Source organism: Canis lupus, chromosome 35, assembly GCF_003254725.2.
Source record: "Canis lupus dingo isolate Sandy chromosome 35, ASM325472v2, whole genome shotgun sequence".
In the NCBI taxonomy this organism is placed as follows: domain Eukaryota; kingdom Metazoa; phylum Chordata; class Mammalia; order Carnivora; family Canidae; genus Canis; species Canis lupus.
This window is the reverse complement of record NC_064277.1, coordinates 24,887,107-24,906,914: the sequence shown is the minus strand read 5'-3', so window position 1 is coordinate 24,906,914 and position 19,808 is coordinate 24,887,107. Positions and strand designations below refer to the sequence as shown.

The 19,808-nt window shown below is 44.5% G+C and overlaps 1 protein-coding gene and 1 pseudogene across 5 annotated transcripts in view; both read right to left on the bottom strand.

Annotated features, from left to right (window-relative positions):
• ZNF391 (zinc finger protein 391) overlaps nt 1-14,277 on the bottom strand; it is a 39,705-nt gene extending 25,428 nt beyond the window's left edge. The window contains exons 1-6 of one of the 5 annotated variants that reach the window (XM_049105915.1): nt 14,167-14,277; nt 13,589-13,659; nt 12,541-12,615; nt 12,066-12,223; nt 7,969-8,159; nt 4,038-7,218 (exon numbers count right to left, since the gene is read on the bottom strand). In XM_049105915.1, coding sequence (XP_048961872.1) covers nt 6,070-6,930 — 861 coding nt within the window. In that variant the 5' untranslated portion in view covers nt 6,931-7,218; nt 7,969-8,159; nt 12,066-12,223; ... (1 more) ...; nt 13,589-13,659; nt 14,167-14,277 and the 3' untranslated portion in view covers nt 4,038-6,069. Of the gene's footprint in view, nt 1-4,037; nt 7,219-7,968; nt 8,160-12,065; nt 12,224-12,540; nt 12,616-13,588; nt 13,660-14,166 lie in introns of those variants that run through there. The other 4 variants (XM_025470838.3, XM_049105916.1, XR_007408346.1 and 1 more) reach the window with 4 other exon arrangements.
• Nucleotides 14,278-18,050: 3,773 nt separating this feature from the next.
• LOC112674428 (protein LSM14 homolog B-like) lies at nt 18,051-19,517 on the bottom strand (annotated as a pseudogene).
• Nucleotides 19,518-19,808: the final 291 nt, after the last annotated feature.

Below are 19,808 nucleotides of genomic sequence, written 5' to 3'. Positions count from 1 at the left end.
TCTCTGCCTGCCATGGACACTCCACCCCAGCTCTAGCAGACACGGGTCTTTCCCTACCTCTGTGCCTTTATTCACAGTTCTCTCCCTGATGGACACTCCAGGACATCTCCATAAGCACAAAGGGCCTCTCCCCCCCGTGCCTTTACTCACAGTTCTCTGCCTGCCATGGACACTCCACCCCAGCTCTAGCAGACACGGGTCTCTCCCTACCTCTGTGCCTGTATTCACAGTCCTCTCCCTGATGGACACTCCAGGACATCTCCATGAGCACAAAGGGCCTCTCCCCAGCTCTGTACTGGTAATCATACTTCTCTCCGTCATGGACAGTCTAGCGCATCTCAAGTTGCAGAAGGTGCCTCTCCCTACCTCTGTGCCTGTACTCGCAGTCCTCTCCCTACCATGGACAGTCCAGCAATCTCCTGGAGCACACAGGGCCTCTCCATAACTCTGTGCCTGTACTCACGTTTCTTTCCCCTCCATGGACAACCAATTCATATCTGGAACACACATCTCTCCCCACTCTGTGCCTGTACTCACAGTTCTCTCCCTGATGGACAACACTCCAGCTCAACTCCAGGAGTACACAGGGCCTCTCCCCACCATTGTGCCTATCTCACAGTTTACTCTGTAATGGACAGTCCAGCATACCTCCAGGGTCAGACACAGCCTCTTCCCACCTCTGTGCTGGTACTCACAGTTCTCTCCCAGATGGACAGTCCAGCATATCTCCAGGAGCAGACAGGGTCTCTCCCCACCTCTCTGACTGTACTCACAATTCTCTCCCTGCTATGGAGAGTCCCACCCAACTCGGGGAGAGGACAGCGCCTCTCCGCACCTGTGTCTGTACACACAGTACTTTCCTTGATGGATATTCCAACACATCTCTGGAGGGGACACGGCCTTTCCCCACCTCTGTGCATGTATTCACATTTCACTCCAGCCATGGACAGTCCAGTGCATCTCGAGCACCATACAAGGCTTCTCCGGACCTCTGTGCCTGGACTCAGTTGTCTCCTTGATATACGGTCCAGCGCATCTCTAGGAACAGACAGGGCCACTCCCTACCTCTTTGCCTACACTAACGGTTCTCTCCCTGATGGACAGTCCAGCGCATCTCTAGGGAGCCGAGAGGCCTCTGTACCTCTGTGCTTGTGCTCAGTTTTCTCCATGATGGACAGTCCCGCATATCTTTAACAGCAGACACGGCCTTTCCCCACCTCTGTGCTGGTACTTACGGTTCTCTCCTCTTTTTTTTTTTTTTTAAGATTTTATTTATTTATTCATGAGAGACACAGAGAGAGAGGCAGAGACCCACAGAGAGAGAGAAGCAGGCTCCATGCAGGGAGCCCGATGCAGGACTTGATCCCTGGGCCCCGGGATCACACCCTGGGCCTAAGGAGGGGCACTAAACTGCTGAGCCAACCAGGGATTCCCTAGTTCTCTCCTTGATTCACAGTCCAGCCTGTCTCCTGAGCAGACAGGGCCTCTCTGCACCTCTGTGCCCGAACTCAAGAGTTCTCTCCCTGCCATGGACAGTCCAACACATCTACCAGAAAAGACATGACCTCTCCCCACCTCTGTGCTTATACTTACAGTTCTCCCCTGATCTACCATCCAGCACATCTCCAGGAGCAAACAGGGCTTCTCTCACCTCTGGGCCTACACTCACAGTTCTCTTCCTGCCATGGGCAGTTCAGTGCATCTCTAGGAGCAAACAGGGTCTCTCCCTACCACAGTGTCTATACAAACAGGTATCTCCTTGATGGACAGTGCAGCACACCTCCTTGAGCACACAGGGCATCTCTGCACCTTTGAGCCTGTACTCACAGTTTTCTCCCTGATGGACAGTCCAGCACATCTCCTGGAGCAGAGAGGGCCTCTCAGCACCTCTGTGCCTATACTCACAGTTTTCTACCTGCCTTGGAAATTATCCAAGGAGCAGACAGGTCTTCTCCACAGTCTGTGCCTGTATTCACACTTCTCTCCCTGATGGACACTCCAGCTCATCTCCAGGAGTACACAGGGCCTCTCCCCACCTCTGTGCCTATCTCACAGTTTACTCTGTAATGGACAGTCCAGCATATCTCCAGTGTCAGACACAGCTTCTCCCCACCTCCCCAATCTTTCCTTGATTCACAGTCCAGCCCATCTCCTGAAGCAGACAGGGCATCTCCACGCCTGATGTTCCTGAACTCACAGTTACCTCCCTACCGTGGACAATCCAACATATCTCTGGGAGCAGAGAGGCCCTCTCCCCACCTCTGTGCCTTTACTCACAGTTCTCTCCCTGCCATGAACAGTCCAGCGCATCTCTAGGAGCAGACAGGGTCTCTCCCTAACTCAGTGTGTGTACTCACAGTTATCGCCCTGATAGGTAGTCCAGCCTATCTCTAGGAGCAGAGAGAGCCTCTCCCCACCTCTGTGCTTGTATTCAAACTTCTCTTCCTGATGGAGAGTCCAGCACATCCCTAGGAGCAGAACGGGCCTCTCCCCACCTCTGAAATGATTCTCCCTCTGAAATGGAGAGTGGTGCACATGTCTAGAAGCAGACCAGGCCTCTGTACATCTCTGTGCTTATTCTCACAGTTCTCTCCCTAATGGACAGTCCAATGCACCTCCTGGAGCATAGACAGTCACCCCCTACCTCTGTGCCTATATTCACATTTTTCTCCCTGATGGATAGTCAAGCCCATTCCAGGAGCAGAACAGGCCTCTACCAAACTCTGTGCCTGGACTCCCAATTCTCTCCTGATTGTCCAGTGCATCTTTGGGAGCACACAGGGCTTCTCCCCACTTCTCTGCCTATACTCACAGTTCTCTCCCCGTTGGACAGTCCACTGCATCTTGTAGAGCAGACAGGGCCTCTCCCTACCTCTTTGCCTGCACTCACAGTTTTCTCCCTGATTGACATCGCATCTTGTGGAGGAGACAGGGGCTCTCCAAACTTGGGTCTGAACTCATTGTTCTCTCCCTGTTGGACTGTCCAGTGCATATCCAGGAGCACACAGGGCCTTTCCCCTCCTTTTGGCCTGTACTCATATTTTATTTTATTTTATTTATTTATGATAGGCACACAGTGAGAGAGAGAGAGAGAGAGAGAGAGAGAGAGAGAGGCAGAGACACAGGCAGAGGGAAAAGCAGGCTCCATGCACCGGGAACCCGATGTGGGATTCGATCCCGGGTCTCCAGGATCGCGCCCTGGGCCAAAGGCAGGCGCCAAACCGCTGCGCCACCCAGGGATCCCTGGCCTGTACTCATAGTTCTCTCCTTCCTGCCACCTTATGTGGTCCAGTACTGGTTAGCAGAACTGGGCTCAAATCCTGGTGTTTGGTAAGTATCTTAACATCTGTAAACTTCAGATTTTTTCATTGTATAGGGCAGGAAATTAAGACTCAAATGGGTGAAAAGAGCTTTTCTTATGGCTCACGGTTATTATGTGTTTATCTGCTCTATGCTCTGCTCCTTCTAACCCCACTCCACCCCAAGACAATCTTTGCCCCTACCTTTCATAGCCTTCCACTATGAACTAAATATTCATTTACTGTAGAACTTACATGTTAGATGTTGTGGAAAATATATTGTTTTTTGTTTTGGTTTCAAATGCATTGTATAATTAAATGCAGAGAAATGGAGAAATTCATCTTAAGTCTATTAGGAAAGCTTTGCTGTCCTTGAAGAATGGATATATTTTTCTTTCTAAATACAAAGTAACTAACCTCAGTTGGCGGAATGCTCTGTTGGCACCTCTATCTGGGTAACTATAGCATACCATAGATTGTCTTGATCTTGGTCTCCAAGGCTTTCTCCTTTTTCTAAAGCTGACTTATATGTGTTTAAGTTTTTAGTTTATCAATCTTAAAGTTATATTGAATCCTTTTTGACACGTGATAGTTATAATAAAAGAGATGGCTGTTGCCTATCATTACAGTTAGCAGAAATGTCTTCTAATATAATTGTAATCCTAGTTTTCCATTTCTGGCACTGGATTTACAGACCCTGCAGGAGATGAAATGAAAGGCTATAGGTTGATGCACCGCAGAATCATAACAATTAGCATTTATTGAGCATTTACTTTATGTTAGGCACTGTTTTCATCATTTTACATGAATAAGCTCCCTTATTCCTTACAACAGTCTCTGGGAAGGGAAAGCCAGGAGGCCAGCATCCCTGGAACTCCAAAGGAAAATTTGTCCCAAGAGTGAATTTATATAATTCAAGGTAGGACAAAAAGGACCAAAATTTTTATGAGGTTATCTCTCCCTTCAAAAGACTAAAGAGATTGTACTCGTAAATTAAACCCTGCTGGTCTGGATTAAAACTAGAGTCCAGATCTGTATTATACCATGTATTTAGATGGGGCTTCTGAGAGATTTAAGACAATTTCTAACTTCAGAAGCTTCTGGGAAAAAAGCACCTGAAAGAATCAGAAAACAGAACAGGAAAGTTTGTAATGCAGGAAAATAAATTCAAACCTCCAGAGCAAAGCACTTCTGAGGTGGGGGACTCAGACTGTCAGATGAGGCAGGATTTGAGAAAGGCCTTTTACAAAGTGGACAGGATTTCTGGCGATACCAGGAGGAAAGCAGGACATGTGAAAGGGTGCCATAGAATCATGTGAAAAGGAGCCACGTGAGAATAGGGCATAGTAAACACACAGGAAAGGCCTGCCCACAGCTCCTGGGGAGTAAAGGAAAATAAGTAAATAGATCTAACTGTGGAAGGCCTTGGAATTAAACCATCTGATCTTTTTCCTGGGAACTGTGGCCTCCTTGAACAAGGTGGTGGTTTAGTCAGGCAGCTAAATCAAGACAGGGAGACAAGGGCAGCAGTGTTGACTCTAGTAATCTGGGCCCAAACTGCTGAGCACCTAGCACCTAGCAGCAGCACCAAGAATAGAGGGAGAAATCAACTCATAAGCCATTTCAAATGAAACCTAGCAGACTGATTACCTGGGAGAAAGTAGGCAGGAATTACAGATCATTTAGTGACTATTCAGCACTTTGGATGTTTTACAGGGATCTAAAAGATTTTTGTCTTCAAGAAGCTTACAATCTAATTGAGTAACCTCAGGTATTATATATATAACCTGATAAAATGAGATTATTCTGGTCTAACTCTTGCCTAAAGTTCTAGAGCTGATCATTGTTCATCAGAGTGTCTGGGAGGTAGGAAAAGTGTGGATCAGCACAGAATAGGATGCCAGAAGAAGTTAAAATTTTAAGGCATAAGCATGGCCAAAAGTGCCAGTTCTGCAAATGTCAAGTAGAAAAAAAAGACTAAGAAATAGGCACTGAATTTGTCCTTGAGAGATCAGCTTTATAGGATTTGGGAGAGTTGGGGCCAGAGGGTGTACATTTCATGAAGTCTATAAACAAAAGAAAAATTTAAAACTAGGGCAGCATTTTTTTTTTAAATACTGGAAGAACTAAATGAAAGTCTTAAGACAGTCTTGGTAAGAATAAGATAAAATAATATTAGGATTAATTAGGCACATTAGAACTATGGTTTATACTTTGAGGAAAATCTACTACAGTAAAAAAAAAGGTGTAAGAGAGAAATCTGTCCTTATAAAAGAGACTGAATTTACCTCAACACTATTATCACCAAACTAGTGGGAAGCTTTTTGTCCTGTTCTAAAGCCAGCTCCTCTCTTCTGCTACTGGAGCCAGTATCACTCACACTGAAACACTCACACAGTCACACATTGGATTTCCTCTTTGCTGATGGGGCTGATGTGCTTGGGAAACAAAGTTCCCTGACTGTTCAGGGACCTAAGCCCCATGGAATAGATAAAGTGGGCAAATACAAGGTGTCAAGTAGGTCTATACACTACGGCTGGAGTCCTCCAGAAGAGGAGATGGACTGTATCAGGTTCTTAAAATCATCCCCTTGTACCAAGCACTCATTTCAGCATCTAGTTTACAGAAAGGAAGGCAGGCAGGCTAACTTGAAAGTAGCTTATAGCTAGCTAGTACAGAAGAAAACTTCAAAGATATCTATATTTTTCTTTTCAGCTGTAGGAAGTTAATGCTGTGTGCTCTTTTGTGAACACTGATGAAAGCTCAAATATCATTCTTTGGTGTGAAGTTGCTGATGTCTGATGAGTGTTGAACTTTGACCAAAGGCTTTCCCACAGTCATTACATTTGTAGGGCTTCTCTCCAGTGTGAGTCCTCTGGTGAATAAGAAGGGAGGAGCCCCGACTGAAGCCCTTCCCACACTCTCTGCACTCATGGGGCTTCTCTCCCGTGTGGATTCTCTGGTGCTCGGTGAGGGATGAGCCTCGACTGAACACTTTCCCACACTCACAGCATGCATAGGGGTTCTCTCCAGTGTGTGTTCTCTGGTGCTCAATAAGGGAGGAGATCCAGCTGAAGGCCTTTCCACATTCACTGCACTCATAGGGGTTCTCACCGGTATGGATTCGTTGGTGCTGAATTATGGTGGAACGATCACCAAAGGCTTTTCCACATTCATTACACTTGTAGGGTTTTTCTTGAGTGTGGGTTCGCTGATGTTGACTGAGGTTAGTGCTTCGGCTGAAGGCTTTTCCACATTCACTGCATTCGTATGGTTTTTCTCCAGTGTGGATCCTCTGATGTAGACTAAGATGAGTGCTCCGGCTAAAAGCTTTCCCACAGTCACTGCATTCATATGGCTTCTCTCCAGTGTGAGTTCTCTGGTGCTCAATAAGGTGTGTACTTCGGCTAAAAGTCTTCCCACACTCATTGCATTCAAAAGGCTTTTCTCCACCATGAATTCTACTGTGAATGATAAGGTCTGATTTGTAACTGAAGGCTTTCCCACACTCAATGCATTTACAAAGTTTCTTTTGTGGGAAAAGTTTTTGGTGTTCAATAAAGTCTGAATTATCTTTGGAATTCTTCCTAGACATGGGGGATCTAGCTCCGTTTGGAATGTCCTGCTGCATATTAGCTTTTGAGCTTAGGCTAAATTCACTGATTCAGGAGCTCTCTCTCTAGTGAAAATTTCCTTGAGGGTCATTGACACTTTTCTGATGGCTGTTTTCTCGAAAGATATCTTTTGTACAGGACATTTTGTCTGCCTTGATAACCGGCCCTTGTCTTTATAGGCCTCTTCATTTGCAGGACCTTGGGCAGTATTCCCTGAGAATTTCCATCGCTGACCCTGAAAACTTTAGTTCTTCAGAAATAGCCTGATAGGTGTAGATGCTTTGGCTCAGTTCAAATCTCCCTATCTGAAAGACATTTAAAGTGCAGATGTCACCGGCATCTAGTATGGAGAACAAGGAAAATAAACCAGCAGAAAAAAAAAAAAAAAAAAAAAAAAACGACAAAAATTTGCAATTCACGCACACTAGCAACTTTATATGGGAAGAAAACAAAAAGGGACAGTTAGAGGAGGGAAGTGAATGGGGCAGAAGAGATAACAGGCAGAATTTTTTTACTCCGCACAGGAAGCTCAGAGACATCAGGATATACCAGGATATACAGGAAGGGTGACTGTGTACTACGCTGAGCCCCCCAAAATGGAAATAAGCAGATATGCCAGTTGATGAGCAGAGAGTAGGGGATTAGGAGGTAAAATGATCTGTCAGTTACTGTAACTGATCATCAGCAATGGTAAATGGGAGAAAGGAAAGGGATGAGAAGAGTAGACTCTGAAGTGTAGAAAAGATACCCTCTAAAAAAGCACAGTAAGGATGATTCTATCAAGCTTGGATGTAATCATTTTCATGGGATTGAGAGAGAATAGGATTTAAGACATGCTATCTACGACACTGCCACCCCTACCTGTCTCCCCACCATCCTTCCAATTAGTTTAGGAATTCTTCTAAACAACACTACTATCAGAATTCACCCAGGCCAGCTCATATTTATCTGACAAATAGAAAGCAGACTCAAGTTACCCGGCGAATTCCAAGAGGTCAGACTAGAACTCATGTCTCTTAAATATCAAATTGGTGGTCTTTTCATGGGTCACTTACCCAAACAGGTAGTTTCACTCACTGCCCTCTTTGGTTTCCTGAAGATTCAGCTATCACAGCTGTTCTCTCTCTAACTGAAGGACCATGTCCAGTTCACATGCTGGGATTCCTGATGGGAAATGATGATTTAACACAAGGCTCTGGGTGCTGGAGACACGGGGCTATTCAGAGTGCAATCTTAATGCTTTGACCTATAGAAACAATAGTGTAAACGTTCAGAAACTGTGGGAGGAGGGCCTGGTGAAAATGGCTTTCTGAAAGAGGCCAAAATTGGGTTCCAGAAGGTTATACACATTCACATCAGAATCCCCTGTGGAACTTATTATTCAAGATACTTGGGCTTTGCTTCAGAGCTAATAGGTATGATATGGGGCCCAGACATTTGTATTTTATAACTTCATCTAACTTGACAAGTAGAATTGTCCAAAAAGAACCTTAGAAACATACTCCGGGTTGCCTGAAAAATGTGCTCCCCAACGAACGTTCCTCACAGAGCGGGAGGGTCTAAAATATAAACTCAGCCTTCCCCACTAATGCTTTTTCTTTAAGCCATTCTCTTGTGGATTCCTCTTGAGCACTTGTGCTTGACAACAGGCTACAAACTATAACATTTCCTCTAAAGCTTCTGCTCACAGCATAGTTTAAACTCCCCTGGGTCAAGACATAATTTAGTTTCACAGGTATTTCCTTTCTTGTAGACTGGGAACCTCCCAGATGCACAGGTGAACCTTGGACATCCACCAAGAAGTCATGCATACAGAACCTCAATGGCAGTATGATGATGTTGTTGGGACTCAGCTTTGCCAAAACCATGCCTTTCATCTGGAAACAGAGAACACAGAAGCCCTACCACTAGACTAAATAAGTCTCATTTATATAGAACCTTCCAGTAAGATCCAGCTGCATACTTTATGGTACCATCATTCCTTAGTAGGAATTTGCCTTCTTACAAGGTGGCTGGCCTCATTCTTCCTTTTTTTTTTTTTTTAATTTTTTTTTTTATTTTATGATAGTCACAGAGAGAGAGAGATAGAGGCAGAGACACAGGCAGAGGGAGAAGCAGGCTCCATGCACCGGGAGCCCGACGTGGGATTCGATCCCGGGACTCCAGGATCGCGCCCTGGGCCAAAGGCAGGCGCCAAACCGCTGCGCCACCCAGGGATCCCTGGCCTCATTCTTATAGCAGAGACACTTCAGCTTCTCCATCATTACTCTGTTGACACTTCACTGTTATTTCTTTTATTACAGTAATTCTCAAGGCAGTAGTACTACTTCCCAGGGAGAGTTCCGGGAATTGGTGAGGGTTTTTTGGGGGATTGTCATGTTGATTGGATGGTGCTATTGGAATTTAGTGGGGGTCAGGGATAATGGATATTCCTGCAAAACAAAAAAATGTTCCTCATCCTGTATGACTTTCAAAAGTTGTTAATAGGGGCGCCTGGGTGGCTCAGTCAGTTAAGTGTCTGACACTTGATTTTGGCTCAGGTCATGATCTAAGGGTTATGAGATCCAGCCCTGTGTTAAGTTCTGTGCTGGGCATGAAGCCTGCTTAAGATTCTCTCTCTCCTCTCTTTGCCCCTCCCCCTGCTCTAAAAAAAAAAGTTAAGGGACACCTGGGTGGCTCAGCAGTTGAACATCTGCCTTCCGCTCAAGGCGTGATCCTGGAGTCCCAGGATGGAGTCCCACATCAGGCTTCATGCATGGAGCCTGCTTCTCCCTCTGGCTGTGTCTCTGCCATTCTTTCTGTGTCTCTCATGAATAAACAAATAAAATCTTTAAAAATAAATAAATAGGGCAGCCCGGGTGGCTCAGCAGTTTAGCACCTGCCTTCATCCCAGGGCGTGACCCTGGAGACCCCGGGATCGAGTCCCACGTCGGACTCCCTGCATGGAGCCTGCTTCTTCCCTCCGCCTGTGCCTCTGCCTCTTTCTCTCTGTCTCCTCTGTGTGTTATCATGAATAAATAATAAAATCTTAAAAAAAAATAAAAATTAAAATTAAAAAAAAATAATTTTAAAAAAGTTAATAGTTACCTTAGGCTAGAACATAACACTATATTACATAGAGCTACAATATATTTTGCATAGCTGATAGATATTGGAAAATTAAGGAAATATACTTCTCCTTCTTTAGATGTTAAGAATTGTTCACCATTTCAGGAAAATTAAACCACTTATGGAGTTAGATTCACAAATACGACATTCATGTATCAGGCTATATTTGGAGCTGTTGTATGCACAGTGATTCTGTGAATAGGTGCAGGCCTCTATTTCATCCAATCTGTACACAATGAAATATATACTATCCTAATATAAATTCTTTCCTTCATATCAGAGTTAGATAATATATTGATATTCAGAAATTATATCTATAGGTAATATTATCTGTAAGTTTTATTTCAGGATAGCAAATGGGACTTCTATTCACAGTGGAATATTACTACATTAGTACATTTAATATTCCATCCTGGAGAAGAGATATAGAAAATGTTTAGGTTTTTGGTGGTTTAGGTCTTCCCTCTAATCAGGAAGATCTAAAATTTGAAGATCTTTGTAAATTGTCTTCCTAGGACCATGAAAACATAAGCTACCTAAAAGTAAGCAGAATATCCTGACTAGAGAAAAGAACTAGGACAGAAGTCAAAGGAGATGGCCAGTTTGAGGTTGATAGTTCTCCTTCATGCTCGTTCACACCTTGGGATTGACAAACTGAGCCAATGTGCTATCGGTTTATCTACATAATTCAATTCACATATATACCATGTAGTACAGGTATCCCAAACTGTAGTTGTTTTGGCATTTCAAATAAATTCATTATATATATATAAGTATAATATACATTTTATGTTAGTATATGTGACACATGATCGATAACATAGAAACTCCACTGGGGAAAGTTTCTACATTAAAACAGAAGACCCTAACTTGGGAGATTCTTTAGGTCTTGTGGATCTGCCCATTATAAACATTTCATGAATATGGACTCATTTATGCTTCACAACAGTGAGTGGGGTACTACTGTTATTTCCATAATACAAATGAAGAACTGAGAAATGAAGAGGTTAAGTAATTTGGCCCAAAGCTAAGTGTTAAATACTGGACTCAAACTCACTAGAGAACAACACTTGAGTTGCACTCTCCACTCCTGTGGCCCCTAAATGGCCAAGAAATTAACCTCCACCGATCCCAGGGTACCAGCATGACCGTAACCACAGAACACCATGGGGGTTTAGAGAGTGCCTGCCTCTGAAAGGTGACTGCCCTGAGAGGCTACAGTGAGTCCCAGTCATGCAAAAGCCCTATCTATATAACCTGAGCATTAAATTTTCAGGTCACCTCAGTGCAGGTGGCACCGCTGGCACGATGCAGTGAAACATTAGATAGAGGTCCTGTGATGTAAGCATTTACCAGGTAATCTGGACTTAAAAAAAAATCTATTTATTCATTTGAGTGGAGAGGGCAGAGGGAGAGGCAGAGAGAGAATCTCTGCAGTCTACTCTAAGCACAGAACCCAATGAGTTTGATCCCACAACCTTGAAATCATGATCTGAGCTGAAACCAAGAGTTGGATGCTTAACTGACTGTGCCACCCAGGTGCCTCGGTAATCTGGATTTTGATCGTAGTTCTGTTGATAGCTATATAAAAACCAGGGGAAAATAATCAATCTATTTATGTTTCATCCGTCCAATGAAGATGTTGGACTTGATTGTTTGGTACAAAGCTTTCTGATTCCTGGAGTTTAGTTTTAGGTCCCAAATACTAAGGCACATACATGTGTGCTTAGACTAAGGGGATTAGACTAATGTGAACCTTGTCTTTTTCAAATCACCAGAGACATGTGAGATCCTAAGGTCCATGTTTCAGATAAAACCATTTAAGAAACAGGCCAGTAAGGTGTTTCATCATCACCTAATGATGAAATTGAGAAAAGGAGGAAGACATTAAGGGTAATAAGTCAGCAGACAAACAAGGAATAGTCCCATCCTGGGCAAAATGTGGCAGACTCACCCAAGGGAAGTTCTACGAAAAGAGATATAAATGTATCGCCTGCTTGGTGAAATGACACCCTCAGAAAAGAAGGAAGAATCCTTTACTTACATGGGACATAGCTCTTCTAGTAAGATGACAATTGCCTTTACCTCTTCCTGCCTCCTCTTGGTTTTCTTTTGGGTCAAAGGCAAAGCTAGCAAAGGCCGTATCCCAGGCAGCCAGAATCACTGGTCTGGTAATGTCCACATCTGGCCAACTGAATGCAACTGTAAGGGTTGAGGTAAAACAAATGCCTAAAAGCAAGCCTACCTCCTCCCATAGACATTGATGTGTGACCCAAAGTCCCTAGTTCTTTAATGATAAAAAGTAAAAGGGATGGATCTGGACCAAGTCTAAACCCTCCCTAAACTCCCTAGGTGATCTGAGGCCAAAATCCAGGCTCTTTATGAATTTCCTCACATGGGATAGGAGTTCAAGCAGAGTATGACAGCAGTCTCTTAATTACTCCTGAGGATCAAAGCGGAAGGCAGCTCACACTGCTCCACCACCATAAGGCTGGGCATCCCTGGGCAAGTCTACTCACCTTTCTGAAAGTCTGGTCCACACTGTAAGATGGCATACCTCAGTCCTTACTCTTCTCACAAAGCTTCTGTTAATGCTACAAGTTAAAAGACAGCAAAGCATTTACAATAAAGAATATCATATACAACATAAAGAGATATTATTGCAGTGTACATCTCAAATGAATTAATTTTAAAATTGTGAGGGTGTACATTTAAGCAAAGATGCTCTCAGAGAATGTGTGAGGCTCTCTTCAGCGGCTACTGCTCTAGAGCAGGGACAGATGAGTTCCTGGCTTTGGAGGATGCACTCGAAGGCAGGCCTGGTGTGTGTGACAAAAGTCTCAGCGGGGAACCCTCAGATATTTCAGAGAGGCTAGGAGGTTATTGTGTCTGCAAGCTCAGAGCCATTCCCTTGCTCAGGTGCCATCCAAGGGATTTCTCTGCCATAGAGTGGCAAGTCCTTTTCTCTTTTCCTCCTTTCTACCTCTGGATCACCTTACTGCTTTCTACATACTGTAGCCCCACCAAATCATTCTTCTCTCAAGTACAGACGTCATAAGTGCTGCAGCACCAGCCAACCCAGTCTGCTTTTCTGGGACTAACTTCCCACCGCTGTCCACCTTCTATTACCCTAACCATCTGAAATTCTTTTGACCATGCCATTTCCTCTTCAAATCAATGTGTAATCCAGCAAGACTTCTCCCTTATTTCTATTCCCTTCAGTATTAAGAATTTCTCTCATTCAGAAGGAAGCAGGTTCTGAAGGTTCTGGGATAGCTATTGTCCAGGGGCTTTGTTTTCTGGTCTTGGGCGGACTGCTTGCTGGAGACCTTGCCTACGCACAAAGGAATCAGGCACCAGGGCCCAGGCAGCCAGAGTTCGACCCTGGAACACAGATTGTCAAGTCCTGAAACCTACTAACAGATAGTCTTCAGGCAACAGGTGTTCACAGAAACTGGTTCAAAATAACACAGAATTTGATACACAGAATTTGTCAATAAACAAGGACCTACTATCTGAAGTACCAACTATTAACATCAGAACCATAAAATAAAAGCTACTACTCACAAGCTGTGTAACTTCAAGGAAGGTGCTTCATTTCTGTGTGCCTCAGTTTCCTCATGGGCATCGCGGGGATACTAAGAGTATATGTCATGGGGTGATTGCGAGGTTAAAGTCAGTCTGGGTAGAAACTCAAGGGCCAGTGACAGGCTCACCCAGGGGCCCTTCGACTTGTGGCGTGGGGGGCAGGGGGTCTGGGGGGCCCAGGGGAGCGGGGATGCAGCTGGAGGCCACCGTCTGGCCGCAGCGCAGTCCCAGGACAGCACCGGATCCCTGGCCAGCGCACCCCGAGCCTCAGGCGTGGAGGCGCCTCCCGGCAGGATCTACAAGCAACCCGCTCGGGCTTTGGGCTAGAAAAGGGCCTCCCAGGGCCTCCGGGCCCTCCCGCCCAGACCAGGCCCGGTGCCTGGCGTCCGGCGCCCTGAGCGTTGCACTCAGCGGCCGCCTCCAGCCCCGCGTCGGGACACACCGAGGCCGGGCACCCCCGCGGCCGGACCTACTCTGGATGGAACCCGAGTGCGAGGGAGCCGGAAGGCTTAGCGCGGAGCCCGCGCGCCCGCCCGCCTGCTCGCTCGCTCGCTCACCCGCTCACCCAGGCGGCCCGGGCAGCAGCGGCTCCTCGCGCGCTCGGTGGGGCCCGGCCTCGTCCTCCCCGCGCAGACCTGCGGCAGGACTGGGGCGCCGGCGGGGGCGTGGGCGGCGCGGCTCTGCGCCTGCGCCCGAGAGTTCTGGCCCGCGGCGTGCGGAGCCCTTCCCGCGGTGGGGGAGGGGGTGCTGCGAGGTCGCAGGGGGTGGGGCTCCTGGACGGCCTGGTGCGCGCCGCTCGGCGCAGCTCGGACCCTTGCTGCCTGCGCGGTTGGGAGCTGCGTACCCGCCCACGTCCCCGGCCTGCGCAGGGTCCCCGGAACGCGGCTCTTCCAGGCTCTCTGCGGGCGGCCCCCGTGCTCACGGCGGAGACCTGGCTCTGCCCGCCTCCAGATCCCTCCAGGGCTATAGCGACGTACCCTAATCTGTTAGATTGCTACACAAAATTTTAATAGAAGGGGATCCCTGGGTGGCTCAGCGGTTTAGCGCCTGTCTTCGGCCCGGGGCGCCGTCCTGGAGTCCCGGGATCGAGTCCCACATCGGGCTCCCTGCATGGGGCCTGCTTCTCCCTCTGCCTGTGTCTCCGCCTCTCTCTCTCTCTGTGTACTCTCATGAATAAATAAATAAAATCTTAAAAAAAAAAAGGCAGAGCTATTGCCTTATTAAAAAAGAAGAGGAAGAAGAAGAAGAAAGAAAAAGAAGACAGTGTCATGGAGCCTGCTTCTCCCTCTGCCTGTGTCTCCGCCTCTCTCTCTCTCTGTGTACTCTCATGAATAAATTAATAAAATCTTAAAAAAAAAGGCAGAGCTATTGCCTTATTAAAAAAGAAGAAGAGGAAGAAGAAGAAGAAGAAGAAGAAGAAGAAGAAGAAGAAGAAGAAGAAGAAGAAGAAGAAGAAGAAGAAGAAGAAGAAGACAGCGAAGAAAGAAGAAGAAGGAAGAAAAGACATGGCACCGAAGAAGAAGAAGAAGAATAAGAAGAAGAAGGAGAAGGAGAAGGAGAAGAAGAAGAAAGAAGAAGAAGACAGTGTCATGGCACCGAAGTCGGAAGAAGAAGAAGAAGAAGGAGAAGGAGAAGGAGAAGAAGAAGAAGAAGAAGAAGAAGAAGAAGAAGAAGAAGAAGAAGACAGTGTCATGGCAGAAGAAGAAGGAGACAGTGTCATGGCACCAAAGTCGGTACAATTGTTCGGGCCCTTCATAGGGGACAGCACCGATGGGGCGAGGTACGTCGGAGTAGTGTGGCGCAGAGGAGGAGAAACAGTGGAAGATCCCGGAGGGAACTGATGGACCAGAGTGGAGAGCGTGTGCAGAGCTGTGGACCGGGTGTGCGACCGCCGTGTGTAGGGGCCACGGAGTAATCCAAGAGGACCAGGATCCCGATCCTAGATCTACAAGGGACCCGGAGACCGTCTACTGTTGCCATTTTCATTATATTTTTATTTGAAATTTCAAATCGTAGTAAAATATACCCAACACAAAATTTCCCATTTTAGCTATTTTAAATTGCATGGGGAAGTTTTTAGTGTATTCAGAATGTTGTGCAAACACTACCACCATCTGATTTCAGAACATTTCCTCACCCCAAAAGAACCCTGGAACACACTGAGCAGTCACTCCTCATCACCCTCCTCCCCACCCTTAGTAATTCCATTTTACTTCCTGCATCTATGAATTTGCCTGTTCTAGACAACACATATAAGTGGAATAGTACATAATTTATCTTTTAGTATCTGGTTTATCTCAATTAGCATAATGTTTTCAAGGTTAATCCATGTTATAGGGTGTGGCATGTTATAGCATGTATTGTGTTATAGTGTGTTCCAAGTTCATCCATATTATAACATGATCCATTCATCTCTTGTTCAACACTCAGGTTGTTTCTACCTTTTGGCTGTTGTGAATACTACTGCTGTGAACGTTGGTTACAAGCACCTGAGTCCTTATAGTCAGTTCTTGTTTTAATTCCTGTTGTGATTTTGACCAGGGTTGTATTAAATATATGCATCCATCTTGAAGAGTTGGTGTCTAAAAAATATTGAGTCTTCAGTTTATGAACATGGTATATTTCTCAATTTATTTAAGTTTTCTTTAATGTTCTGAACCATCTATTTAGTTTTCAGTTTAAAGTTCATACATGTGTTTTGTTAACTTTAACCCTAAATAGTTTATGGCTTTTATAATAGAAATGGAATCATTTGCATTTCATTTTCTGGTTGTTTGCTTCTAGTATATAGAAAGACAATTTTTAAAAAGAATTTTACTTATTGTTTTAGAAAGAAAGAAGCTCAAGCAAGGGGAAGAGCAGAGGGAGGGAGAATGTCATGTAGAATCTCAGGTAGACTCTTCACTGAGCATGGAGCCTTGGCTCCATCTCACGACCCTGAGATCATGACCTGAGCTGCGAAATCGAATTGGACACTTAACTGACTGAGTCACCTGGGTGCCCTGGCAATTGATTTTTTTTATACTGATCTTATATTGTATCACCTTGTTATATTTACTTATTTTTTTCAGTAATTGTTTTGTAGGTTCCTTGGGGTTTTCCATATAAATAATGTTAACTGTGAATATAGAGTTATACTTCTTCTTTCCCAATCTTTAGGCCTTCTATTTGTCTTATTTTATTAAATATTTGGTTATTATCTGTTTATTCCTCATATTTATTACTTTTATTTCACCAGCTAGAGCCTCTAGTACAATGCTGAATGGATATGATGACAGCAGATGCCTATGTCCTATATTCAATCTTAGCAGAAATTTTTATATTTCACCATTAAATAAATCAGTTGTATTAAATTGTAGAATTTTGATTCTATTCCTAGTTTGCTAAGACTTTTTAAAAAATAAATTGGTATTGAATTTTATCACCTTTTCTGCATCTATTTAAAAGATCATGTAATTTTCTCCTTTATTTTGTTAATATGATGAATTACATCAATTACTCAAATGTTGTGTAAACCTTACATTTCAGGCATAAACCCCATGTGATCCTGACATATTATTTTGTTTAAATACTGATGGATTCTTGATCTCAGGATCATGAAATCAAGCCCCATGTTGGGCTCTGCACTCTTTGTGGAGTCTGCTTGCGATTGTCTCTCCCTCTGCCCCTTCTCCCACTCTTTTTCTCTCTCTAAAATAAAAATAAGTAAATCTTTAAAAAAAAAAGTTTTAAATGTTGGTGGATCCTATCTGATAGTACACTTTTAAGGATTGTTGCATCTATGTTCATGAAGGATATTGATCTATAATTTTATCATATTTTTGTTGGGATTGGGTGTCAGGATTATGCTGTCCCCATAAAACAACCTGGGAACTGTTCCCTTCCCTTCCTTTATATTTTTGGGAAGATTTGGGGGAAGTATAGTATTATTTCTTCCTTATGTGTTTGATGGAATTTACCATGTGGGCCCGGAGGGTTGTTTTCTCTTCTCTTCTCTTCTCTTCTCTTCTCTTCTCTTCTCTTCTCTTCTCTTCTCTTCTCTTCTCTTCTCTTCTCTTCTCCTCTCCTCTCCTCTCCTCTCTTCTCTCTTCTCTTCTCTTCTCTTCTCTTCTCTTCTCTTCTCTTCTCTTCTCTTCTCTCTTCTCTTCTCTTCTCTTCTCTTCTCTTCTCTCTCTTCTTTCTCTTCTTTTCTCTTTTCTTCTCTCCTCTTCTTCTTTTCTTTTTTGTAGTATTCTATTTAATAATGCATTAAATTTCTTTAATAAACACAGGGCTATTTATTCATATTTTCTATTTCCTCTTGTGCTAGTTTTATTGTATTTTTCATAGAATTTTCCCATTTCATCTTAGTTGGATTTAGTGGCAGGAGTTTGTTCATACTAATACCCTTACTATTTTTTTGATGTCTACAGAATCTGTAATGATATCTTCTGCTCATTATTCATATTGATAAGTTGTGTGCTTTCTCTTTTTTCTTGATCAGCTTTTCTAGGAAGTATGAATTTTACCAATATTTTCAAAAAAAACTACTTTTTCCATCGATTTTTCTTAAACCTTTGTCTATTTTCTACTTCATTGCCTTCTAGTCTTTAACAGCTATTTACTTAGTTGGGCTTAATATGCTCTTTTTCTAGCTTCTCAAGATAGACACTTACATAATTGATTTTAAATCTTTTTATCTAATATAAACATTTAAAGGTACAAACTTCCCTCTAACAGAGCTGTTCAGCAAGATCTCATGCATTTTGCTATGTTGCACTTTTACTATCATTTAGTTTGAAATATTTTCTGATTTCCCTAATGATTTTTTCCTTTGACTCACAAGTTACTTAGAAATGTGTTTTTAATTTCTAAATGTCTCAGTCTTTTCTCAATTGTCAATAGTTGTGTTTTTGTTTTACAGTGGGTGGAGGGAGGGTGAGAATATAAATTTGACTTCTCCTTCTTGTCCCCTTCTCAGCTTTGTCATCTTTAAAATTCAGTTTCTCCTTAAGCTCTTTGTCCAGCTCCGCTCTGTTCAACTGGGCATTGACAGTCTCAAAATCAAAGTTGCCTTCAAAAAAAAGCAAAGTTGCCTTCAAGCTTAGTAGTGTTTTCTTTGACATCAGTCTGGCAGTTTTGCCCTCTGGTGTGCTTCCTGACTCGTCTGGTCCCTAATGTCCTGCTCTGAGGCCTTCCATTGTCCTCATTTACCTACCGGTGACTGTGCACACCTGCTGACTGGACAGCATCACTGGTGGTCTTGCTGCTTGGTTGGGGGATGGGGCACTCCCCAGGGACCTGCACCCCACAGGGCCCTGCCAGGTAACAGCTTCTTGGCCTTCAGGTTATCAACAGAACCAGCATGGACAGCCTGTTCCAGCATGGGGCTCTTGCAGCCTGGGACAGATGGAAAACCAGCTCCCTTCGAGGTGAGCTGATGTGGCTCTGAGGACAAGTATGCTCTGAGATGGGCTGTGGGGATGGAGGAGAACCAAGGCTCACCAGCTTCTCCAGACCTAAGAAAGTGGGTCTTACTGGCTGAGCAGAGGGCTGGCAGCCAGCTAGCTGTGGGTGGCATCCCTCCGAAGAGACTGTGAAGCACGTGTGGCTGGAAGGTGGCCGAGCCCAAGCCTGGAGGAGACGGAGCAACAGCAGGATCATGCAGGAGTGCATGCTGAGCTTTCGCAGGTTCACACATGGAGGTATGTGTGATATCGTTCCCCAGGAAAATGATGCAGGCACGCACTTCCTCTCTTGGGGGACCCGCCCATCTGTGGGGCGGTCTTCAGCACCAAAAGACCTCACTTTGGCGAGCGCCATGGTGTTGTCCACACTGATGGTGTAGAGGATTCGATGGTGTAGGGAATACTCTGGAGACAAGGCCGATCTTGCTGCTGGGGTATCGGGGTTCCGAGGAGCCGCTCATGACAGTAGCCTCCTGGCTGGATCACCTTGACAGTATTTTTATACTTCTTTATTCCCAGCACAAATCTTAACATAGAGCAGATACTTGAGTTACACTTGCCTTGACTTCATGTGTTCAGAGCTTTATTCGCTGGCACTACCTGCATGCCTCTCGCTTGTTCTAAAACTTCTGCTGAACAAGTATTGTCTGTTTTTTTGTGGGGGAGGGCTTTGATTTTTTTTCAAGATGTGGCAATATATTTTAGGGAGGAAAAGTGGCACCCAGACTCCATTTAGAGGGACTTATACAGAG